Raw genomic sequence first — 26,783 nt, 5'->3', positions numbered from 1 at the left:
AGGCACTGGCGAACTGTCAAACTGAAAGACTTGTGGTATTTCAGTAATTCTAAATGCAATAATATATTAAAACATTGCGAATAAGTGTCAACATATGTGGTAAGGAATAAGAATGAATCTGGCATTGTAGGGGGCTCCTATCCAAATCTAAGGTTCTGTGATTCTATGATAAAGAACAGCCTTCTGACAGATAATCTTCCTAAACGCTGTCGTAATGCAGGGAGCTACAGTATGGGGAATAAATTGCTCAAAGGGAAGTGGAGGCAACTTCTTCCCAATGAGAAGGCCACATTCCATTCCGGCACCAGCAGCCTTCTGGTTGTGTAGCTTTTGCACCCAATTCATTGTTTAGAACACATCAGGAAAGAAATGTGAAGCTGCAAACAGAAAACAGCTTAGTAAAGCTCAGTCCCAAAATAAGTATTTCATTCTCTCTCATGTTAGAACTCTTTGCCTTTTTATTACAGACCGGTCGGTCTACGGCTGCAAATGTTTACCAGCAAGCACTTTAAGTCTAGATTGTTCTCTGTCTTAGGGTTAGGGGACTAAAGTTGGGTTAGGGATTATGGTTGGGGTTCGGGCTAGGGTTTTAGGGTTAGGGATTTGGGTTAGGGCTTTAGGGAAGCCTTTCTTCCTCCGCAGGGGACCAGAAAGCATGAGCCTTCCCAGGGAGTAGACCCTGGGGCACTGGAGACAATGTCACACTCCGCATGAGGTAAACCTGTAGGTCTCAAGGAGGCCATGGGCTGCTAAGACCTGGTAATGCTGTCAACCCCTCCGCCAGGTAGACCGGCATCTCCCGGCACTTAAATTCTTAATTGTAATTTTTGTTGCTTCTTTTATTTCTCATATTGTAGTTTATTGTATCATTTGAGTTCTATGGAATGCAAACTGTAGTGCAATGAAACAATAAATAAAAGCAACAATAGAAATTCAATGAAAGACCATACATTGTCTCATCGCAGAATGTTACAATTGCTACAACAGGCAGAAAGGCCATTAAATGGTCCACAAAGACCCACAGCAATTTTCAAACGATCCGTGGAAGTTTGGAAACCACTGATCCCCTTGGAGATGTGGCTACGGAGTCCTGGTTGTCACGATGAGCTCACACACGTCTCAATTTCTCTCTATGCCACCACACTTTAGAAAGATGACTTCAGTTTCAACAACAGAAATATTTGTGCAAAGGTCTATTATTTATTTCATCTTTTAAAATCACATTAAAAACAAGTATTTTCCATATAAATTATAAAAACCATGAACAGTTTTTTGGGGGGAGGGGCTTTAAAAAATATCTATTGGTACAAATTGTAGACCTTCACAAAGGACTTGATCTTGGAACGCTTGGCAATCATTTTTAAATTTTTTTATTAAGCTTACAAATTTTAACATAATAAAAAAATCAAATTACCGTACATTTTTCAATTTCAATTAACCCCCCTCCCACAGTGACTTCCCCCAACTTCCCTTTTTTTGTTTATAGCATATTTATTTTTTCTGCTTATAGTTTTGATGCCTTATATACTGAAATTAAAATTGTATTATTAATTATTCTTAACATTTTTACCTCATATTATTATTTTCTATTTAAATATGTCCATTGTAAGTGCATTACTCGAATCCTGTAAATCAGTTCATTTCAGTGCATTGTTTCTGTATATATATCATAAAAGGTTCCCAATCTTTTAAAAAGTCATTATTGTCCTTATCTTTGAGTCTTTCAGTTAACTTCACCATTTCAGCGTATTCCATCAACTTTTCTTGCCAATGTCCTTTTTGTTGGTATTTTGTCCCTTTTCCATCTTTGAGGTAGTAGAATTCTGGCCACTGTTGTTGCATACATAAAGAGATTCTTATCTTTTGGTAAATATTGCCCTACAATACCTAATAAAAATGCTACTGAACTTTTACCAAAGGTTAACTTGAACATTTTTTTCCATTTCATTATAAATCATGTCCCAATAATTTATAATTATTTTACAATTCCACCACATATGAAAAAATGGCTGTCCTCCAGACTGAAAATTTTTCTATGAGGCAAGCTGCATTACTTGGATACAGGATTGGGTCAAATTAGAAAATACTGATTTATTAGATCTGGAAGGACATACCCACTTTTGGTTTGAGGCTCTTGAAAGGGAAACAGAAAAAGAGGTAAGACAAAGTGGGTGTGTAAATAATCCTATTTCTAGGCCATCTTTTCTTTTTACACCTTTCAGGGTGGCTGACAAAATTATTTAAACAAGACCAAAATATTAATATTTATAAAGATAATTATGAAAAATGTTGGAATGATAAAAAGGAATCTAGAAATACGGGGAAGAATGAATCTCTCCTTATTCCTGGAAGATAACATAGTCCTGCCTTTAAAAAAATCTAATGAATAAAATATTGGAAGAAGGTAAAATTCCAATGTCATGGCAAGAAGCAAATATTGTATTAATTCATAAGCAAGGAACACCTAGAGAGCCAGTAAGTAACTACAGACCCACCTCGCTATTAAACAATGATTATAAATTATTTGCGGGCATCCTGGCAAGCAGACTCAAATTAATACTAAAAGATACTATTAATTATGATCAGTTGGGCTTTCTACCAAACAGACATATGAAAACAAACACCAGAGTGGTTATTGATTTAACTGAATATTTGGAATTAAGACCTAGCAAAAAAGTAGCATTTATGCTAATAGACTCCGAAAAGGCCTTTGATAACCTATCTTGGGCCTTTCTGCAAAAAACGACAGAACTATCAGCTCTTGGAGAAAAATTCTGTAGAGGTGTCAAAGCAATATATAAAGAACAACAAGTCAGTTTAATAGTAAACAACACCAAGACCAATATTAAAAAAATTGAGAAGGGCACCAGGCAGGGTTGTCCGCTTTCGCCGTTATTATTCATTTTAGCTCTCGAAATTTTAAATTCAGAATTAAGAAATGAAGATGAAATAAAAGGGATTACACTAGGGGAAAATATATTTAAAGGTGTTTGCGGATGACATCATTTTAACGACTGAAGAACCAGAAACAAGCGTCCCAAAAGCAATAGAGAATATTCTAGAATTCGGCTGTGTATCAGGATTTAAGATGAATATGACAAAGACAAAGTTAATGGTGAAAAACATGCAAGAGCAGGAACAAAAAGATATACAGGAAAAGACAAAATTGCAAATTATGAAAAAGGCAAAATATTTAGGTATAGAATTAACCATGAGAAATATCAATTTATTTGAAAATAATTATAATAAGGTTTGGAAAGAAAAAAAGGATTTTGAAATGTGGAGCAGATTAAAATTATCAATAGGAGGAAGAGTTTCCATAATTAAAATGAATGTCCGTCCCAAAATGTCCCATCTCTTTCAAACAATTCCCATAATATCTAGGGAAACATGTTTCGAGGAGTGGAGGAAAGATATGACAAAATATGGCAAAATAAGAAAGCCCACATAAAATTTAAACTCCTGACAGACAAAAAATAAGGGAGGTCTGGTGTGGCCAAATTTAAAATTATACTATGAAGCAGAATGCCTTGTATGGCTGAAAGAATGGATCAAGCAGATTTATTGGAAAAAGCAGATTTATTAGACCTGGAGGGCTTTAACAACAGGTATGGATGGCACGCCGACCTAGCATATGATAAGATCAAAGTCAATAAAGACTTCAATAGCCACCTAATTAGAAACGCGTTGGAGTCTGGAGTAAGTACAAATTGAGATTGGAGCTAATGACACCATGGTGGCTGTCACCTAGAAGCCCATACCATGAAAAAACTAAACATGAATAAGGAATGGGCAACTTATAGAGATTTGATAATGGAAGATCAAGGTAAACTTAGAATAAGACCATATGAGGAAATAAGGCATTATGTCTCCGACAGATGGCAATATACACAACTTGGAAGTGTCTTTAACTCAGACTCAAAGAAAGGCTTTGCTGAAGAAAATTCATCAATGCACGAAACATTATTAAAAAACAACAAAAAATTACTATCTAAAATGTATAACCTTTTGCTAGATTTGGACATGATTGATGAGGAAGTGAAAGAGACAATGATTAAATGGGCGCGAGACTTCGGCCACACAATGTATTTAGAGCAATGGGAGAAACTTTGGCAGGAAGATATAAGGTTTACCACCTGTAGTACAAAATGGTCTACAGATGGTATTTAATACCAGTCAAATTAGCAAAAATCTATAAACCAAAATCCAACCTCTGTTGGAAATGCAACAAGGAAGCTGGTACAACAATGCATATGTGGTGGAGTTGCACCCTGATTAAGTATTTCTGGGCGGAAATACATGAGAAATTGGAAAAAAATGCTTACAATTCCATTAAAGAAAAAACTAGAGGCTTACCTACTGGGCCTTTTATGAAAAAAAATACCAAAATCGAAAAAAAGAATTTTATTATATGCAACCACTGCAGCTAGGATAGTAATAGCATCTAAATGGAAAACTAAAGAACTACCTACCAAGGAGGAATGGACTCTCAAATAAAATGGATACTTAAAATTGGCTAAATTAACAGCATCCATACGACAGCAGTCAAATCAAAAATTAAAAAATGAATGGCAATGCTTTGATGATTATATGACAAAATACCGTATTTTTCGCTCTCTAAGACACACTTTTTCCCTCCTAAAAAGTAAGGGGAAATGTGTGTGCGTCATGAAGCGAATGCAGGCTATGCAGCTATCGCTGAAACCAGAACAGCAAGAGGGAGAGCTGCGCAGCAATCCCTCTTGCTGTTCTGGCTTCTGGGATAGCTGCGCAAAGCCTCTTCAGCGAAGTACTCCCTAAAAATTGCACTTGCGGCTCCTGCTGCTCCTGTGAGTATTTGGGAAGACTGCTCCCCACTTAAGCCATCGGGCCCAAGGGACGGGGTCTACACTCACACATTCTCTGAGCAGCTCTCTGCAGCAAGTGGCAGAAAGAGAACATAATGGGAATGACGTATAGATGGTACATAACACCAGTAGGTGGAAGGACATGATAACCGATTTGGTTGGCATGCACGTTTATGGCATAACAAAGGCAACTAGAGAAAGAGCAGCTGGTATGTGAGCTCAGAGAGCTGAAGGCAAACATCTCCATTTATGAGTTTGAGGCTCTTGAAAAGGAAGCAGAAAAAGAGGTAAGACAAAGTGGGTGTGTAAATAATCCTATTTCTAGGCCATCTTTTCTTTTTACAGCTTTCAAAGTGGCTTGTTTAAAATCATTTAAACAAGATCAAAATATTAATATTTATAAAGATAATTATGAAAAATGTTGGACTGAGATAAAAAGGAATCGAGAAATATGGGGAAGAATGAATCTCTCCTTCATAGGCAGAATTGCAGCAATCAAGATGGATGTATTGCCAAAAATGTTGTTTTTATTCCAAACAATAAGTGATGCAGTTTCCTTCAAAAAGTGGCAAAAAGATATATTTAAATTTATCTGGAAAGGGAAGAAGCCGAGAATAAAACAAAATATTAACAGATGTGAAAGAAAGAGGAGGCATCTCTCTTCCAGGCTTAAATTTTTTCTATGATGCAAGCTACATTACTTGGATCCGGGACTGGATCAAATTAGAAAATACTGATTTATTAGATCCAGAAGGACATGACAACCGATTTGGTTGGCATGCATATTTATGGTGTGAGAAAGGCAAAGTTTTTCCGGTCCCTCCTACAAGTTCCAAATTGTGTTCCAAATGCAAAACTATTTTTAGAAACAGGTGAATGTCCTCTATGAACTAAAGCATGGTGGGCTGCCCTGAGATACTGGCTCAAGATCTCAGTCTTTGGCCTAGGGAAGGGGTAACTTCCATACCTAAACAACGAGGAGTTTACCAGCTCATGGATGAAAATTATGGTTAGAAAAGCCACTTCCACTGGTATGCCACCTTCTCTCCTGTACTATCTGGGATATGATATCGCCCTTTAATCTCTGAGGCAAAGGCTCTGGGACATATCACATAGTGATCTCCAATCTCAATCTCATGTTATCTGTGGCCCATTAGCAGTAGGAATTCACTATGGGTTCAATTTTCAGACACCAGCATATCTTAGAAATTTGTCTGTACCAACATATCTGCGTCTTTTCACCAAAGCCAGATTAAATCTATTCCCATCAGAAGTGTTAAATGGCAGACTGAGAGGCATCCCTTATCAAAATAGGATCTGTGTGTGCTCTCAGGACGTCGACTGCATGAGGCATATTTTATTGCATTGCGGACAATATGATCAAGCAAGGGAACTATTGATTAAACCACTACTGGCAAATTGGCCAGCTCAATCTGAAGCCTACTATATCAAATATCTTCTGGACGACAAGTCCAATGTTATCACAGCGGCCGTGGCAAAGTTTCTTTCAGTAGTCATACGAATCAAAAATCAACATACCCATGACTAAACAAACAACCTTCCCTGGGGGGTTGTCTATATGAGTCTATTTTATTCTGTATCTATGTTGTGGGTCGTTGGACCATAATTATTATTATATTATTATTATGACTAGAAATAGAGCAGCTGGTATGTGAGCTCAGAGAGCTGAATGCAGACATATCCATTTATGAGTTTGAGGCTCTTGAAAGAGGCAGAAAGAGAGCAAGAGGCAATAGAAGAGAATAATCATCAAAATTAGCTCTCTTCTTGAAAGAGGTTTCAGGAGCAGCAGGGAGGTGTTTGAGGGAAAGGGCTTTCAAACAGCCTCATGCTGCTGCTGCTGTTTCATTGCTTAAGGCACTACTGAAGAAACTACGCCTAGGATGCATTCAGGATGCATTCAAAGGGCCGCCTGAAAGTTCTTTGCTGTGCTTCGAAGGCTCTAAGTTTACTAAAGTGAATAACTTATTCTTGTCTAGTAGGAGGAAGTTGCTGCTGCTACTGTACAACTTTGGGAGCCTATTTCCATCTGGCATTTAAACTGTTGGTGATTGTTAACCATTGTCTCATTGCCACAGCATCACTGAGAGCCTGCTTCATTTTTTTCCATTTCAGCCCCCGTGTTATTCAAAATCTTTTGCAGCTCACTAATGTGGTTTTCCAGTGCTTTGATTTTATTCTTTTGCTCCTCGATCTGCAAGTCTTTTGACAATACTTCCTCCTGATAAACCAAGAAAGAGGAAAAACACCAGAAATACGAGGTGTTTAGGCACACCATTCCATTTCCCAGTTTGATGGGGGTTTAGGTTTGGCGCAGCATTACATTAAAATTGACAAACCGACCAAAGAATTCAAGGCATTTGGCTAAGACTAAACAATAGTATTCTGATTGGTTATACATGCAAGGCCACCACCAGCAACAGCTCACTGGAGATATACCAGCTTCCCGGGATGAACTTCCTGCTTCAAGCATGCCTCAACAGAGCTAGGTTAAGCTTCTACACATCAGAAGGTCCTTTTCTACAGTGGCACCCTTCTAGCCATTCCCAGGCGTCCCTCGCTCGATTTGGTTACTTAATAACAGCTGAGACAAGAAATGTGGAAGAGCCACCAGTTTTCCACCGAAGGTCCCACAACATTTAAATTTTTAAATATTAACTTGAACTCCTCTGCTGATGCAGAAGAAGCAGATGGTGTCACCAGCATCTCGGTGACAATCCTTATTTTATCCTGCTCCTCGTTTTCAAGAGCCTTCTCCTCTTCAAGGATCTGTGCCAGCTGGGACTGTGATGAAACCAGAAAGGAAAAGCATCAATACCAAAGGTTGGAAGGCACACGATGTTCCTAGTAAGGATAGGATACCCGTGTGCTTTGGTGTAGACCCCTTCTTGGTTGTGAGGATTGTGGCTGTTAATTTGTATATTACAGTGGTACCTCGGGTTACATACGCTTCAGGTTACAGACTCCGCTAACCCAGAAATAGTGCTTCAGGTTAAGAACTTTGCTTCAGGATGAGAACAGAAATTGTGCTCCGGTGGCGCGGCAGCAGCAGGAGGCCCCATTAGCTAAAGTGGTGCTTCAGGTTAAGAACAGTTTCAGGTTAAGAATGGACCTCCAGAACGAATTAAGTACGTAACCAGAGGTACCACTGTACTGTGATGGTAATAACGTACTATAAGCACTAATGGCTGTGAAGGTTAAACATCAGCATTAAACAATGAAAGCATTTAAGTTCCTCAAGTCACTTCTATGAAATTAAGTCTGCACCACCCCCAGTGCGGAAAGGGTTGCATACACACAACAACCGATTAATGCACATCCGAAAGACATGCGATTGCATATGGCAACGAACCTGGAAGTGACCCAAAAACTTTGCTCAGCATGTCACGAAAAGGGCGTAACAGGGCTGGGGTACACTTATACATGCCCTTCCAATGTATGTGGGGCCGGGAATAAAACCTCTGCACGAAATGGTTGCCAACTTTATTCAGGGTCGCCATTAAAATTCGGCCAGACTCTTAAAATGGAGAGTGCGTCTAAACACAGATTATGGCGTCCTCACTTGGTATAGGCAGCTGACCCGTAACAGAATTTTTTTTATAATCTGAGTCACCAACTAAAAGAATGCTATGCTTTTAAGGTGTAATTGCTGGCAAAACAGAGCATGAACCCCATTTAAAAACAAAACAAAAAAAATGATATAGATGCAATTTGACCTGTTCCAGCCTAGTACTCAGATTTCAAAGTAAACAACTTACTTCTTCTAGGCGTCATTTCAACGATCTCTCTTAAGATTTTCCATATTTTTTGCTGTACTCGCAAACTAGGAGAGATAGGCACATGCAGTCAGAACTGCTCTTTGAAGGAGAAGTCAGAAAAAAATACCTTTGTTAAAATCTCTTTTCGAAAATTACAGAAGTATGGAATCTTAAAAATCAACATTTGCTATTACAGTAAATGCAAAAGGGACCCATTAAACAAAATGTTGCAGCATACGTTCACCTCTCATAGAAGGGAGAAGCCTAGGTTAGCCAACCTAGTGCCCTCCAGATGTTGTTGAACTACAACTCCCATCATCTGACCATGTTGACCATGGCTGATGGGAGTTGGAGTCCTCCAACATCTGGAGGGCAACAGATAAACTATCAGGAGCTCAAGTAGGCCATTCCCCCCACCTTTCCTTTTCCACCTGATATTCAAGACTCCATGACTACCATGAAAGCTTAGTCTTCATAGACTCTCTTTTTAAGAGTTGGAGGGGTTGGGTTGCTTCTGCAAATGTCAATATCTACCCCAGCTATTAGAGGAAGTGCTACATTACTTCCCTTTGAAGAGGAAGTCTGATTTCTCACAGTTCTTTAACTGCAGATACATACACTAGAACAAAGCATGCCAGTTTAAAGAGAGGGAAATAACTTCTTGCCTACTTGCTACTTTGGGCAACTTTGCCCACAAAACTTTTTGGGGAAGAAAACGGAACTGTCTACTTTTACCTGGAAAGTGCTAAGAGTTTCTTCCAAGGATGTCTGAGGGACTGTGCAGATAATCACAGTCTTAGTATTTCCATTTAGTGAATTCTGGAGAATCCGTGTCAGCTTGCTACCCCTGTAGTTAATGTAGTCTCTGGTGAAGGAGGATGACCAAAAAAAGAACAAGGAAGTTTTTACTTATCAAGTAAAGGCAAAACTGGCCAAGAGCCGATCTTTTACATCTAGGACAGAGACAGCAGATGTGGTGGCTTCCAAAAGTTGTCGGATGACAACTCCCATCAGGCCCAGACAGATGACCAATGGCCTGTGGTAGTGGGAATTGTAGTCAAATAACCTAGGGATGGCACTACGTTGGCTACCTGGTCTAGAATCAAGTGAGAACACTTTTCAATACAGCACAAACTAAAGAACCTTTTCTTAACTGTATTGTCCTTACCCAGCCTGATTGGCACAAAGCTTCTTGATAACTTGGCCCAAGATGGAGAGGCTTTAGTTGACACTGCAGCCTTCTTTGAAGAAGAAGAGTTTGGATTTGAAATCTCGCTTTATCACTACCCTAAGGAGTCTCAAAGCGGCTAACAATCTCCTTTCCCTTCCTCCCCCCCAACAAACACTCTGAGGTGAGTGGGGCTGAGAGACTTCAAAGAAGTGTGACTGGCCCAAGGTCACCCAGCAGCTGCATGTGGAGGAGCGGAGACGCGAACCTGGTTCCCCAGATTACGAGACTACCGCTCTTAACCACTACACCACACTGGCTCTCTTCGAGACGAATCCCTAGGCATTAAACATCAAACAGCATTTTATTTTCAGACAGCTCCTGCCACAATAGTTCTTTTGCTACCATATTGGGAGAAAATATGTTCAACTGAACAACATTTAACATTTCATGAAAGCAAAAGGACAGAGGAAACGTGTGTTAAATGTGTGTTAAAGTCATTAGTAGATTGCATCTAAGATCCTGGATGGTCTGTAACAGAAGAAAAGGTAGAAGGATGTGCATACTATGCGATTTGATGTTTCGACCACTTTAAGAACAGACATAACTGAATTTCTACTATAGTCCAAGGAACCAATGTGGTCAGGGTTCAAATCCCCACACAGCCACAAAGCTCACTGGTCTCTCAACCTTACCTACCTTGTGGCATTGATGTAAGGACAAAATGGAGGGGGACAAAATCAAGTAGGCCACCTTAGCTTCTTGGAGGAAAGGTGGGATATAAATGTAGTAACATGGGCATTGTTTAGTCTGCACCTCTTCAGCACAATCCAGCAATGTCAATGGAACTTGCTTTTGAATAAGCATTAGGACTGCTGTGCCAAACAGACTTGAAACCCAGAGCAACTGAATTTCTGCAGCTGCTATTTCCCAGGCAGAAACAGCCCCATTAAACACTTCAGAAGTTCATGAGCCTTCCACAGTCCCAATATATAGTTGGCTCTGCCGGCCAGATCTCAAACAGAAAGCACACAAGGCTGGCCCAATATATTTTGCTACCTGAGCCGAAGCAGAAGATGGCACTGCTGCCACCCCACCTCTTTCACTATAGCCAAGTCAACCAGATTGGTGCCAAGACAAAATCCTATACTTCAGGGGTTAGCAACCTTTTCCAGCTGTGGGCCGGTCCACCATCCCTCAGACCATGTGGTGGGCCGGACTATATTTTTGGGGGAGAAATGAACAAATTCCTATGCCCCACAAATAACCCAGAGATGCATTTTAAATAAAAGGGCACGTTCTACTCATGTAAAAACACGCCAATTCCCGGACCCTCCGCGGGCCGGATTGAGAAGGCAATTGGGCAGCACCTGGCCCACGGGCCTTAGGTTGCCTACCCCTGCTCTACTTCATCTTAGAGCAGCAGCATAGCTTAGAGGACAGAGCAGATCCTATGGCACACAAACCTCTTTCCTCCAAAGCATTTGGGGCTTTCAGAGGAAAGGCAAGTTAAGGAAGGACCTGATAGAGGTGTATAAGATCATGCATGGTATCGTTGGTCTGATCCAGCAGGATGTTCCTGTAATGCACACAAGCTGCAGCATCCTTCAATGGTAGTTTTTTTCCACCAACCCCCATTTACAAACCTGTTCTATCTTTCAAAGAACTCACCAAGTGAGATATTACTGCGCCATCATAGCTATCTCTTTGCTTTCAGTTATCTTTAAAGGACGAAAGCGAAGCTGTGAACCTGTTTTACTATCACCATCAGATTAGGTAAAGGTAAAGGTACCCCTGCCCGTACGGGCCAGTCTTGCCAGACTCTAGGGTTGTGCGCTCATCTCACTCTATAGGCCGGGAGCCAGCGCTGTCCGCAGACACTTCCGGGTCACGTGGCCAGCGTGACAAGCTGCATCTGGCGAGTCAGCGCAGCACACGGAACACCGTTTACCTTTCCGCCAGTAAGCGGTCCCTATTTATCTACTTGCACCTGGCGGTGCTTTCGAACTGCTAGGTTGGCAGGCGCTGGGACCGAGTGATGGGAGCGTATCCCGCCACGGGGATTCGAACCGCCGACCATACGATCAGCAAGTCCTAGGCGCTGAGGTTTTACCCACAGTGCCACCTACGTCCCACAGACCAACAAAAACAGCCACCACTAATACCAGTTTGTAATGTGCGGATCAGTATATACAGTAGCACACCTGCCCTCGACCAACAGAACCCAGAACTGGCATATCTTGTGGGATGCTCTCCTCAGGGAGAGCATGCCTGGTGCTTTTGTTACATATTTTAGGTGCCAGGCAAAAATCTTCCTCTTCTCCTAGGCCTTTGGCTAATTAAACAATCTATGGTCTTTTAAACGATGTGTGTGTTTTATTGTTTTAGTTTATTATTATGGCTTTTTTTTGTTTTTTTATACTGTAAATCGCCCAGTGGTAGGAAATGTAAAATAAATTAAAATAAAACTAAATAATAATAATAATAAAATAATAAAAATAATAAAATAATAATAAAATAATAATATTAAAACATCATCGCAGCCACAACCAATCGCCTGAGGGGGCGGGGCGCCCCTCCGGGACGGCCCCGCCCTCTCCATGCCAGCCCAATCTCTTCGGGGAAAAAACCGCCTCTGCCCTCCCCCGGGGCCGTTTCCGATTGGTCTACTGGGGACGTAGGCGCTCAATCCCCGCCCACAAGTTGCTCCGTAGTAATGCCTAAGGGGAGGGCGGGTGGGCGAATCGATCTCAGGCGCCTGGGCGGGGGGAGGCGAGGAGACAAAGGGCGCTTGATCCTGCAGGAAGGCCCAGAGGGAGGTTCGGGAGATTCGAGCCGCCTCCTAGTCCCTCGGGAAATGAGTGAAGGGAGGGGAAAATTCTCCCCTGGCTTCCCTCTTCGCCTTGTTTTCAAAGGGTCCTCGTGGTGCAGGGGTTAAAAAGGTTCCTCGGTTCTTCCCCCCCCCCGCCCCGTCGTCTCTTGGGTGGGTCAGGCCAGGCAGGAAGCCGCTTGCTGATTGGCTGCATCGGATTCTCAGCCTTTGCGAGCGCGTGGATGACACGCTTCCCCTTCAAAGCGCTGGTGTTGTTCGTGGAAGCGGCTGCTGAACCCCTTTGGCTCCGGCAGCGCCTCCGTGCTGGGCTGGAGAGGCGGAGCGGGGCATCTTCTCCTGGTTCTGGAGAGCGCCCCCCCCCCGCTGCTCGCAGGAGATTCTTTCTTCCCGCTTCCCGCCCTTGGCAAGGCTGGAGGCGGCTTCCAGAGAGGGGCAGAGCAGCCTGGCGGAGCAGCGGGGAGCTCAAGGTGGAGGAAATGGCAGGAAACCCCCCGAGGGGCCCTTCCCGTCCTCCGGGCAGGCCGCTCGCTCTCACCGCTGGGCGCTCCTGCCCAGTCCCAGCCTCTCCCCCTCCGAGATGGCGCTCGCCTTTCTCCATCTCTGCAGGGGCGACACCCGCCCTCGCCCCTGCCTGCCTGCCTCCTCCTCCTCCAGCCGGGGAGCTGCGCCTCTTCGCCGCTCGCTGCAGGCTCGGGAGTCGCGGGAATCGGCGCCACTCTCGAGCGACTCCCCTTTCCCGCCCCCAGAAACTCACCTGCCAAGCAGCACGGAGACACGGACGCCGCCGCCTTCCTCCCCCATCTCTTCGGAAAAGAGGGCTTCTGCCCTCCCCGCCCCCGGCCCTCCATTTAACTTCCCCCGGGGCCGTTTCCGATTGGTCCGCTGGGGACGGAGATGCTCAGTCCGCGACCACAAGCTGGACCGATGGAAATCAGCTGCTTGCCTCCCTTGGAGAATGGGGAGGCTGATTGAGATCCGCTTCACCTGCCGGTCTCCCTTTCACGAGGGGCGGGGAGAGAGGGGCAAAATTGCGCACGCTTTAAAGACCAGAAACAGCAGACAGGACAAACTCTTTTTGAAAAACGTCCCTATGAGGCAAGCGAGGCTGTATTCCCCAAACCTGGAGGCAGAAGAAACAAAACAAAACAATTTTGATTTGGAAAGCCCGCTTCCCACGGGATGGGGAAAGAAGCTAAAGACACGTGTCAAATCGTTTCAATAAAATAGCCCATGAGCCTGACCTCATATTAGGGAGGACACAGTGGTGTAGGAAGGTCAAATGGTACCAGGTGTGGAATTTTTTTTGTCAACCCCCCCAATTGAAATCTGTCAAAGAGAGCTCTGCAGGTGATCATAATGCAGATCCCACCTTCTCCCCCTTCCTCCCTCCACCCCCTCTGTCAAATAAAGCCATGCAGGAGATGCTGCTGCTGGTGGTCCTGCCTTGCCTCCTCAGAGACAGGGCTCCTTCTCGCCTCCCTCATCTCTTCTCCACCCCTAAAACAGTGTGTGATCTCTTCCCCCCCTCAAACCAGTTGGACTGCGCAGCTCTCCTAGGCCCAGCTTCTCCTCACCCCCCCCCCCAAACCAGCAAGACGGCTTGAGCACATAACACCATTCCTGGCCCCACTAAACTGGCTACCAGTTAGTTTCCAAGCCCAATTCAAAGTGCTGCTTTTGACCTATAATGCCTTATGCAGTTCACGACCCCAATATGTCAAAGACCACTTCTCCCCATATAAAGCATCCTGGACCTGGCTTTCATCATCTGGAAGATCTGGAGGGTGGCAGTGTGAGAATGGACCTTTACAGTGGTGACTCCCTGTTTGTGGAATGTTCTGGCACCATTATTATATAAAAATCCTTTTTAACCAGACCTTTGCCTCTTAATTGTCCTTGGCCTTGAGTGGGTGGAATGTTTTCATCCTGCCTTTTAAAATAGGATTTTCCTTTAGGGTCTTTATTTTTTTCTTTTATGCTGGTTTCAATGTATGTGTTTGTATGTACATATATTGAAAGTTGCTTTGAATTGTCTTGGTAAAACCCCCCAATAAATTTAAATAATAGTAATAATAACACTATGTCTTTTTGAACAGAATGATACAGAGCACACTTAAATACTGTGCTAAGCTAACTGTCCCAGAACCATGTACTCCCTCTAACTGGATTGTATGAAAATAAACTCTGAACATAACCTCATATTGGCCCTGTTCTAAGAGCTGCATTTTACAGTACTCACTTTAGTGTTTTAAGCACTAAATAACTTAGCCCAGTGCCCCCAAATTACCACGGATAGTGTTAGGGTGGCCATAGCTGCACACTGCCAGCCATCGGGGGGGGGGGGCAACTCTCCTCCATGCCGCTGCGGGAGAGCGATCTCCGCAGACGCTTGGGAGGCAAGCTGAGCGCCCACCAGCCTTACGGTTGGCGGGGCGCAGCTGGCAGGTGTGCAGGGAAAGGGGAGGCTGCCAGCAAACCCACGCAGCTCCACTTGCTGGGGCGCCCCGAGAGGCCAGCGTCCTGGCGCAACGCACCACTAAGCCCTATGGGAAAGACGGCTCTGACCTCAAGCTTACAGTTGGAGAAACGGGCTATCAGAAGCCAGGACTGCTGTACTATCGGCTGTGGGATTGGGTCAGGGTCTTGATGCTTGAAGGTTCAGGGTCTACAGAGCCTGAGCCCAGGCCTTCACGGATGTAATACTTGAGCCTGACTTGACAGAGAAATATAGTGTCTCTTATACTTGCATATGCATCCAGTGGCTCAGGGAGCATGTCAGGTAGGAGATCACAGAAAGGAGGAGAGATGCTTGTTGTCAGGCCAGGGCTTTGGCCCTTTAAGAATAATAATAAATTTTTATTTATACCCCGCCCTTCCCAGTTCAGAAAACCGGGCTCAGGGCAGCTAACAACAAATTTAAAACAATTGTAATACAACATAGAAGCAGCATAAAATACAGTATACCGTATTTTTCGCCCTATAGGACGCACCGGCCCATAGGACGCACCTAGATTTGGGGGGGGGGGGAATAAAGGGGAAAAATCCCCCCCCCAGGCATGAGGCTGGGGCGGGGGAAGTCCGAGCTTCCCCCACCGCAGCCCCCAGAACAGGCAGCTCTCCGCAAGCCATTGGAGGCCAGCGCGAAGTCGCGCCGGGCTCCCACAGCTTGCGGAGAACTGCGCTAAGCCCACTCTGGGAGCATGCGGGCCTGGGGAGGGGGAAGCCCGCTGCCAGCCTCCAAACCACGTCGGGAGACAGCGGGATGGCGCGCTGCGCCTCCCCGCTGTCCCCCGAGCTTGCAGGGCTGGCGGCAGGGAGAAGCGGGCTTCTCCCCGCTGCCAGCCTCCAAACCAGGTCGGGGGACAGCGGAATGGCGGCGTTCCGCCTCCCCGCTGTCCCCCGAGCTTGTGGGGCTGGCGGTGGGGCTCTCCTGAAGCCTGGAGAGCGAGAGGGGTCGGTGCGCACCAATCCCTCTCACTCTCCAGGCTTTAGCGAAAGCCTGCATTCGCCCCATAGGATGCACACATATTTCCCCTTCATTTTTGGAGGGGGAAAAGTGTGTCCTATAGGACAAAAAATACGGTAAAAGCATGAATAACAATAAAATTCAAAGTTCAAAGATCAATTTGGGGGAAATCCATCCCATCAGATTCACAGTCTTCAGGCCTCAGCTTTAGAAGGGTGAACAGGTGAAAGAGACTCCTAAGTCTTCAGTCCCCCTCCAGTGTTTCTTGAAGCAAGTGACTCACTATCCATTATTCTGCAGCCACCAGATGGCCTTGACCTCTTGGGTACCAGTTTTAGATGAGTCTCTCCCATGGCTCCCTGAATGTTCCTTGCTGCTGCTGCTGCTGCTGCTTTTGCCACTGATGTTGATCTTTTGTTTTTGGGTGCAAATAAGATAGGTCTACCCCATGCAATGCCCACCAAATAACTGTTTGGTGGGCTGGAAATACTGTGGTTGGGTTGGGGAAAGGTAAAGGATAAACTTTAAAATGGGCAACGGGATTAAAATGCATCAAAACATAAACTACTCGGCAAGTACCTCTTCCTGCCACAAACCTTTGAGTTAAATCCAGAACAAGACAAGATTGGAAGACGGGGCATGTTCTCACTTTACGTGACAGTTGTGTTATGCATATACACTCATGCTTCTGATGAAGACTGTAAAGTTCAGTTGGTTGTATGTATATATGGCACATAGACAGAACACATGTGCTGGGGACCCGTGACTGGCTGGAACTTCCTGGTATGTGCCTACATATTTAGCAAATTCATTTTCAGCAGCATTTGGGACTAGGGTTCCTGCCGCTTTCAGACTAACATCACTCATGCATCAGCCAGATGCATGGCCAGCACATGTGTCGTTGTTGAGGGGTTCTTCCCACAGGCCCTTTATGTGCTTGGAACTGATCATGCAGCAAGCACGTCTCTTAAGTGTGCTTAATTTGAGCAAATTGTGTTAGTTTATTCAACTTCATGAAGAAAGAAAGTGCTCCTACAATCCTGTACATGGTGATGTTCCTGCAGAGGCCTAGAATTCTTGACTTCCACACTGGAGGACTGTTAATCACTAATCCTGCAGGTCTGTTAGTGTTAACTGAAGCATATAATGAGTTCCTGCTCCAAACTTTAATGTGCATGCCTGTGTTTTAGTTGGCAGGATTAGCTCGGCCAGCGTACTACCTATTGAGTGCCCTTGTTATAGTCTAAGAAATTACTTCTTATTAGCTGCCTTCACTCAAGCCGTTTGTCAATGATGGCTTAAATAAAAAGTATCTGAATTCAAAGACAACATCCCTGCCTTTCTGGTAAACAAGGGCCCTCCAAACTGGGAGGGGTGGCTAACACCCCAGAGGACAGGATCACACTTCAAAACGACCTTGACAGATTAGAGAACTGGGCCAAAACAAACAAGATGAATTTTAACAGGGAGAAATGTAAAGCATTGCACTTGGGCAAAAAAAAAATGAGAGCCACAAATACAAGATGGGTGACACCTGGCTTGAGAGCAGTACATGTGAAAAGGATCTAGGAGTCTTGGTTGACCACAAACTTGACATGAGCCAACAGTGTGACGCGGCAGCTAAAAAAGCCAATGCAATTCTGGGCTGCATCAATAGGAGTATAGCATCTAGATCAAGGGAAGTAATAGTGCCACTGTATTCTGCTCTGGTCAGACCTCACCTGGAGTACTGTGTCCAGTTCTGGGCACCACAGTTCAAGAAGGACACTGACAAACTGGAACGTGTCCAGAGGAGGGCAACCAAAATGGTCAAAGGCCTGGAAACGATGCCTTATGAGGAACGGCTAAGGGAGCTGGGCATGTTTAGCCTGGAGAAGAGGAGGTTAAGGGGTGATATGATAGCCATGTTCAAATATATAAAAGGATGTCACATAGAGGAGGGAGAAAGGTTGTTTTCTGCTGCTCCAGAGAAGCGGACACGGAGCAATGGATCCAAACTACAAGAAAGAAGATTCCACCTAAACATTAGGAAGAACTTCCTGACAGTAAGAGCTGTTCGACAGTGGAATTTGCTGCCAAGGAGTGTGGTGGAGTCTCCTTCTTTGGAGGTCTTTAAGCAGAGGCTTGACAACCATATGTCAGGAGTGCTCTGATGGTGTTTCCTGCTTGGCAGGGGGTTGGACTTGATGGCCCTTGTGGTCTCTTCCAACTCTATGATTCTATGACTCTTGATCTTCCTCAGCAGCACAACCACTGCAACTGCTGTGGTGAAGCTTAGCCCTCTGCCTAATTATCAAGAAGTTAGAAAAGGGAAGGCAGAATCAGAACTTCATTTGAATATATCTGTATCCCACCTTTTAGGGTAAAACTCTCACAAGAAGGCTAACAAGAATCAGCAAGACACATACAAAATAACAAGACATTAAAACAGTACCAATATTGGCAAGTAAAGCAGCAGCAATTAAAATATGAAGCCACCAGTCAAATGCGAAGATAAACAAAAACATTTTTTAAACTCACTGACAGAATCACAAGCCCTGTCTCTCAAGAAACCTTCCCAAAGCATTCAGACATTCCTTAGGTGTTTATGGGAAGGCCATCTGAATTGGCCAGGGTCACCCACATCTGCAGGGAAGGTCCTCCACCATCAAACCAAACCTTGCATAAGGTCTCCTGTGATATTCCTGTGGACAAGGTGATAAAGTATGGTCTAGACAACGCGGGTGGCACTGTGATCTAAACCACTCAGCCTCTTGGGCTTGCTGATCGGAAGGTCAGCAGTTCGAATCCCCGCAACGGGGTGAGCTCCCGTTGCTCAGTCCCAGCTCCTGCCAACCTAGAAGTTCAAAAGCATGCCTGTGCAAATAGATAAATAGGTACTGCTGTGGCGGGAAGGTAAATGGTGTTTCCTGTGGTCTGGCACTCGTCACGGTCCTCAGTGCACCAGTAGTGGTTTAGTCCTGCTGGCCACATGACCCAGAAAGCTACTTGCGGACAAACGCCAGCTCCCTCGGCCTGAGAGCGAGATGAGTGCCACAACTCCATAGTCGCCTTTGACTGGACTTAACTGTCCAGGGGTCCTTTACCTTTTTACCTTTTACAGTCAGGCGGATTTATAGTTCGTTGATGGACTGTACCCAGAGTTCTCACTAATGCCTTCTCATCAGCCTGGAGCGAAAAGAGAAGTGGGGTGCTGCAGAGATCTGCCTTGTGCCTGGTGATGTCTGGCATCTTTATAAATAACGTGGATGAAAGAGTGTGATACTCATCAAATTTGCAGATGACACCAAACTGGGAAGGCTAGCTCATATCTTAGGAGACAAAAACCCTATGTGACTGCTTTAGAGATACAGTGGTACCTCGGGTTAAGTACTTAATTCGTTCCGGAGGTCTGTTCTTAACCTGAAACTGTTCTTAACCTGAAGCACCACTTTAGCTAATGGGGCCTCCTGCTGCTGCTGTGGTGCCAGGGCACGCTTTCTGTTCTCATCCTGAAGCAAAGTTCTTAACCCGAGGTACTATTTCTGCGTTAGTGGAGTCTAACCTGAAGCGCATGTAACCTGAAGCGTATGTAACCCGAAGTACCACTGTATTTTATATATAATTTATTTTTTGTTGTAAGATTTTCAGGGTTAACAAAGGTACATAAAATGTCTAGGTTTTTTTTTGTTTATAATGTCCTTTCTACAGGTCATTTGCATTTGTTGTAAGACAGTGCTATCATAGGTTTTGTGAGGTGGGGGGGAAGGTGGGGTAATGATAGTTTATGTGTGGAGTTTTGTGTCAGCGTCACATGGATAGGTTATTTATTTATTTGTTTGTGTTGGTATCGTGAGAGATAGCCCAGGGCCTGGTTGACTGCAGTAACGTTTGGATGCCTGTGTGAGGGGGTTGGAGTTGTTGGGCCAGGTTAGCCATATCAATTCATATGCTGTTTGGGAGTTTAGGTTGTTGTGAAGATGGCTATCATATTTCCTCTCAGTCTCCTCTTTTCCGGGCCAAAACAGACCCAATTCCCTCAACCATTCCTCATAAGGCTTGGTTCCCAGACCTTGATCATCTTGGTAGCCTTGCTTTGCCCTTGCTCCAGCTTGACAGTAAGCTTCTTAAACTTTGGCTCTGAGAACTGGACACAGTATTCCATGTGTGGTCTGACCAAGGCAGAACAGACTGGTACTATTACTTTCCTTGATCGGGAGACTAGATGTCTACAAAGACCCCTAGATCCTTTTCACATGTACTGCTAGTAAGCCAGGTGTTCCCCATTTTATGGTCTTCCTTACATTTGTCCCTGCTCATTTTGTTAGTTTGCGCCCAGGTCTCAGTCTGTTAAGGTCATCTTGAATCCTGATTCTGTCTTCTGTGGCATTACTTCCCCTCCCAGTTTGGTGTCACCTGCAAATCTGAGGAGCATCCCCTCAATTCCTTCACCCAAGTCATTCACAAAGATGTTGAACAACAATGGGCGTTAGGACAGAACCCTGCAGCACAAAGGGGATCTATTAAGCCAGAAAAAGATTCCCATTTACATTCTTGAATAACCTACTTTTAATCACAGAATTATTCAAAAGAAACAGTTGATTCATATATGTGTACGTTCTCTCTCTCTCCCTCTCTCTCTCTCTCTCTCTCTCTCTCTCTCTCTCTCTGTTCCCAGATAGTGATTCAGAGTCTGAAAGTATTTCTTGCCACAAACTCAGCTCTTTCATAGAATATTAGATTCTTCAATAAAGTCTTTGAGCAGCTATCATTCACAGCATTGCACCCAAACCCAAAGAAACATGGAACATTAAAATGCAGACTATCTTTTACAGCTTTGGGAAATAGTTTTCTTTTCATTTCAAATGAAAATGTGGGCATATATTTCTGACAAAGCTTTGCTTAACCTTTGATAGGGCTGGCCAAGGCCCAATAAAATAATGGCCTTGTGGGTCAGTTGTCTCTCATGAGCTGCCAGATGGCCACCCCTGTCTTAGGTGGTTGTTCTATTTATTTATATAAAGATCTGCTCAGGGAGAATTTTTTATGACTGAGCTTGAAACGTAGGAAGTGAAGCATATAATACAGTATGACAGACCTGCATCCAACGACTGTCAACAAGTCATGCTCTAACTGGAAAACAACCTTTATTATCATTAAAATTCCTCATGCCTGTCCTCCACCATTTGAAAAGGCAATGTTAACTTTGTCAAATCACAGCCTTCACCATTATGACAATGAAGCTGTTTCTGTAAGGGCAGGCAGCTAGAGTGACATTTTCATTGACGATTGCTCTTTTTCAGATTTCATTTCTGAATGCCACGCTCTGACAGCCCAGGTTTATCATGCAAACAAACTCTAGACCCTTCGGCTTGTCCCTGTGCAGAGGGTTGAAAGTTCTTTAGCTGTGTGTGCCCCCCCATTAACCCATCTTAAAATGGGTCCAGTTGATGTTAAGCAAAAGTGACTTTCATGGCGAATTTTGGTAGCAAGTTTTGTAAAAGGGAAAACTCATCTTAGCCCAGCTGCTCCTGCAAAATCTGTGAGGACATAATATTTAAGGAGTTTCCCAAACAGTCTTGCAAAGCACTTACTTGTCCTCTTTGCATGTTCTATGAGCCCCTGTTGGAGACCTATGCTAACCCCTAGGTTTGAAATTTTATTATTATTATTCTTATTATTATTATTATTATTATTAGTAGTAGTAGTACTGGATATATCTGAGAAAACAATGAAAAATTGTAAAAGGGCATTGAAGCACAAGGAGGAGAAATTTTGCTGATATAAGTCCCAGCCACTGAAAATAGCTCCATCCAACCCCAAAAACACCTTGGAGAGGCAAACACAGCCACACAGGTACAGGAGGGAAAGGGGCAAAAGGCGATATCTCGGCCAGAACAAGCCTTCAAAGCATAGCTGTCAACCTTCTCTTTTTTTGTGGGAAATTCCCTTATTTTAGTGCCATTTCCCGCTACTTCCTGCTGCTATCCCAGATTGTTAGATATCCCGTAGACTGTCTCTGGGACAGGTGAGGCTGCTGATCCCTTATTTTCGAGGCTGCTGTTCCCTTATTTTCAAATCTGAAAGTTGACAGCTATGCTTCAAAGCAGAGCCAGCCCTTGCTGTGTTCTCTTGTTGGTGCTTTTGTGTTTCCTTCCTTTGTGGCGCAATCCTATGCATCAGACGTGGGACAACTATTTTCAGCCAAGGGATGCATTTCCTTCTGGGTGACATTTGGCACCTGCCAGTGGGGGCCAGAAGCAAAAGTGGGTGAATTTTACCTTTGTAAAGTTTCTGCACTCACCTGCCCCGCACTATCCTCTATCCAGGCAACCAAGAGACACTATGAAGACCCACAGACTTAGTCCAGCCAGGAAGAAGCAGTGCTTTTTTTCTGGCGGTATTCACCAGTATTCAGTCCCGGAAACCCCGCCGGCAAATCTTGGCTTCTAAAGCAAGTGTGTGAGGAGGGTGCACCTTTTCCTGGCACTGCCTGCTCCAGCTGCAGCACTTCTTCCTTGTCCTTGTCCTGTGGCGGCACAGCTGCAAAAAGCTGCCAGGCAACCGCTGCACCCACTGCTGCCATTCAGCCAGCTCTGAGGCCGGCGGAAGGTGCTTGGCAGACAGCAGGTGGGCTGAGTTTGCTGCAGCCACGTCAGCAGCGGCTGGGCAGCACCAAAAGGCCTCCAGCTTCTTCAAAGGCCTCGCAAATGGCACAGAGGCAGAAGGCCACGTCTCCCGGCAATGGAAAGCCCAGCTCTGGGTGCTTGGCTGGCACTTGTCCTGCCCCGAGCCCAGCCTGCAGTGTGGCAGAGAAGGCTACTTCATGGTGTGTCCTGGCACCTTTTTTTCTAGAAAGAGGCACTGGGAAGGAGGTGCAAAGGGGGCTGCAAGCAAAGCAAGCCAGTGAGGGCTGTGGCCTGGCAGAAGAGTCCCAGGATTTAGCTACAGAATCAACATCTTCATCAAGCAATTCACTATGACCCCAAGGTCTCATTCCTGATCCACCACCAGTTTCAGACCTCATGAGCTTTTATGTGAAATTAAGATACACACACACACACAATTTTCTTGCTTGGAATTGCATTTGCCAATTCACTTAGTTTGAAGAAATCTTTTTAGAGCCCCATGCAACCCTCCACCCCTTTTAACTACCCTGAACAAAATGTGAATAAAAACCACTCTTTGCCAATCTTTAAAAATCCCTACCCCCTTGATAACAGGGATAGTCTGAAATAGAAATAACATCTTTGGGAGCACGTTCATCTTTATCGAGTGATTTCAAGGTATATCTGGCAGGGCAAGAAGCCAAGAATAAAATATAAATTATTAACAGATGCTAAGGAAAGGGGAGGCTTCGCCCTGCCAGATATGAAATTATATTACGAAGCAGCATGTCTTTGCTGGTTAAAAGAGTGATTAAATTAGAAAATACGGAGTTATTGGATTTAGAAGGTTTTGATAACAGATTCGGGTGGCACGCATACTTATGGGCGGACAAGAAGAAAGTCCATAAAGGATTCGGGAACCACATCTTCAGAAGTTCTTTAATAGAAGTATGGGACAGGTACAAAAACCTCCTAGAACCAAGAGTCCCTCACTGGTTATCTCCGTTAGAGGTTATGAGTGTTAAGAAAATTAACATGCGAGGGAAATGGGCTACATATGGAGAATTATTAACTAAAGAAGGAGGAAAATGGAAACTAAAACCATACGAAGAGGTTAAAGATTATGTATATGATTGGTTGCATTACTTTCAGGTAAATGAAATGTTTAAAAAAGATATAAAAGAAAGTGGATATGCAGAAAAAGATTCAAAGTTCCAGACAGAGATTATAGCTAATGAATATAAAATTCTGTCTAAAATGTATAAGATATTGTTAGAATGGAATACGAAAGATGAAGAGGTTAAATCAGTAATGATACAGTGGGCCAAAGATTTTGGATATAATATTCAATTTGAAGAATGGGAAAAATTATGGAAGGAAAGTTTAAAGTTTACTGCATGCATGGGGTTGAAGGAGAATGTTATGAAAATGTTTTATAGATGGTATATCACCCCGGTAAAATTGGCAAAAATGTACAAAACATGTAATAAATGCTGGAAATGTAAAGAAAAAGAGGGAACATTCTACCATATGTGGTGGGAATGTAAGAAAGTGAAAAGCTTCTGGGAAGCAATCTATAACGAACTGAAAAAGATGTTAAAATACACCTTTACTAAGAAACCAGAAGCTTTTCTTTTAGGGATTACAGGAAAAGATATAAGAAGAAAAGACTTTAAACTCTTCCAGTATGCAGTTACGGCAGCAAGAATTCTTTTGGCCCAGAAATGGAAACAAGAGGACATACCGACGATTCAAGAATGGAGAATGAAACTGACTGACTATGCGGAACTGGATAAATTGACTGGGAAAATAAGATATGTTCGAAACCAAAAGTTCATCGAAGATTGGGGAAAATTTGTTGATTATCTGAAAAATGTATGTGAGGTGCAAACAACGCTAGTGGGGTTTCAAGAAGCACTGTAAAAACTTTTAAAGAGGTATTGCTGAAAGTAAATAGAAAAAGGAGGGAAGACAAATGGCAATGCTATTAAAGAAATGCGCATTAAAGGGTAAAAATGGATGATTGTCAGGGAAGTTGAAGGAAGTCCAAAATATGAATTTTGTTAAAATTTGGTAAAATTTGGATAAATGATTTGAATGTATGGAAAACTAATAAAAATCTATTTAAAAAAACAAAAAAACAAAATGTGAATAAAAACATTTGGCTCTCTCACTGCTCATTCCTAACGCTGGAACATTAATGAACAAGTTAACAATCACTGGTCCCAATACCAATCCTTTGGAGAGTCAATTTTCTATAGCCTTTCTACTGGGAAAATTGTCCACTAATTCCCTTCTCCCTGTTCTTTAATTAGTTACTGATCCATAAGGGCATCTCTCCTATTTTCCCTGACTACTAAACTAACTTGCTTATCAAAAGCTTCTTGGAAGTCTCAATACACATTGTCAACTGGATCATGCATAAGATGTAATACAGATGTTAAGGCCTGAAGAGGGAGGAATTCCGCTCCCATTTTCTCTGTGCTTCCACATCTCTGCCCATAGTGTTCTGTTTGTCCCTATCTTTCTATGTCATTTTAACCAAAATTAGAGCTCTGTTTGATCTGAAAGCAAAGATGGCTGGGTCATTGCTTTTTGCTTTGTGCCATGAAAATGTCTAAGCCCAGAACTGGATGCCAAGATTCAAGCCTGTCTAGAATTCACATCCCCTGTCCTAGAATATCTTTTTCAGTTTCCAGGATGTGGGTGGGCTACTTGTGGTTACTTTGGTGAGAATCAGTATGCTCCATGAATTCCTTTTTGTTGTTTTTGGAGATGCAAACAATAACTGCTAGATCAGTGCATATCTGTGAACAATAATGTATTCTAATAGGATGGAGGAAAGGAAATATTTCAGCTCATACTGTGACTCAAGCCGGCTTTTATGCATTTCAGCTATTGCCTTTGAAGAGAATCCCCAGCGAGTTGCTTTTGTCTTGTTAATATCCTGTGGAAAATAATACCAAGAAATTGCTCGCATTCCATCCAGAAGAGTCAAAGCACAAAAGCCAGTCTCCCAAAGTCACTGCCCCCCCCCCAGCTCCCAAGAGATGGAGAGGATTTATTGGTGCAGCTTTGGCTGTGTTACCTTTGAACTTGCTTTCAGTGCTAAAATTAACCCAGCAGCTGAGCTAATACTTGTTTTCTTTTATTATTTCTATCCCAGACAGGCTTTGTATGATTCCACAGCTTCTTTGTGCACCACTTGCCAAAAAGTAGGGAGATCAGCCATGCCTCAAATGTGCTCTGCACCGGTTTCATTGCTGGAGTAATGATAAAGCATTAAGTTGTTTATCCATCAGCCAACGGCTGCTATCACAATTCCATTTCCCCACCACTTGCAGTTTGTGTGGAAAGCTGCGTGCTACTACAAGTCTACTACAAGGTTATCCTACTTGAATTCATTATCCGAATTCATCCTTGGAGACAACTCAAATTATCATCAGTTGTCATATTTTAATAATCCCCCAACTTGCCTCAGTCCAGCATTTGTAGCATGATAATGAGATAAATAAGAGACTGACACTAGTTCCAAGCAAGCTTTAAGCAAAGCAAAGACTGCATGACTAAATTTCGTTTCTTATCTTACTTTCTGTGAGCGGCTTTGGATTTTCAAAACAAGAGAGCTGAGCTTCACTGGCACTTGTTTCAAGTTTCTAAAGCTGGGCTCAAGCGCACGCGCGCGCGCGCACACACACACACAAAATGAGGAGGTATATATGCCCCTGAAGCAGCAATAGCCCCTGCCGTGATGGGGAAGGAGATACAGTCTGACTGTGCTCTTTCCAGAGGCCCATCTATCAGAGGTACAAGTCTGCTTTGAACAGTTAAACAAGTGATGGGGGAGAGGTGGGGGAGAAAACACAAATCACCTCTATTTACCTGCTTGCTCTGAATGTTCTGAGCGAGTCAATACTTCTGCTAAGAGGGGCTGAAGAAAGTTCATCTGTACATCCATATCTGTCATTTAGAAATATTTAATGCCACTCCTTTGAATCCCAAAGCAGCTTGAAAACAAAACAATAAAACAGTACAAACTAAAGGGGAAAAAGGGGGCGTCACATTTAAAATATCACTATATCTAGCAGCAGCAGCAGGAGGAG

General features: G+C 43.6%; 1 protein-coding gene and 1 long non-coding RNA gene across 2 annotated transcripts in view; both read right to left on the bottom strand.

Annotated features, from left to right (window-relative positions):
• The window catches only part of LOC310743599, a 265,247-nt gene that overhangs the window by 33,427 nt on the left and 205,037 nt on the right, over positions 1-26,783 (bottom strand). The gene's annotated exons all lie outside the window — the stretch shown is intronic.
• Positions 6,790-13,470, bottom strand: LOC310743366 (kinesin-related protein 11-like). Its single transcript, XM_083573541.1, has 4 exons — positions 13,382-13,470; positions 9,362-9,491; positions 8,627-8,691; positions 6,790-7,652 (listed from the first exon to the last, which is right to left on the bottom strand). Exons 1-3 carry the CDS (start codon positions 13,426-13,428, stop codon positions 8,644-8,646), a joined length of 225 nt encoding a protein of 74 aa, XP_083429667.1. The 5' UTR covers positions 13,429-13,470; the 3' UTR covers positions 6,790-7,652; positions 8,627-8,643.

The sequence above is a fragment of the Podarcis filfolensis genome (assembly GCF_964270895.1).
Source record: "Podarcis filfolensis genome assembly, chromosome: 1".
In the NCBI taxonomy this organism is placed as follows: domain Eukaryota; kingdom Metazoa; phylum Chordata; class Lepidosauria; order Squamata; family Lacertidae; genus Podarcis; species Podarcis filfolensis.
This window is presented reverse-complemented; position numbering and strand designations above follow the sequence as displayed.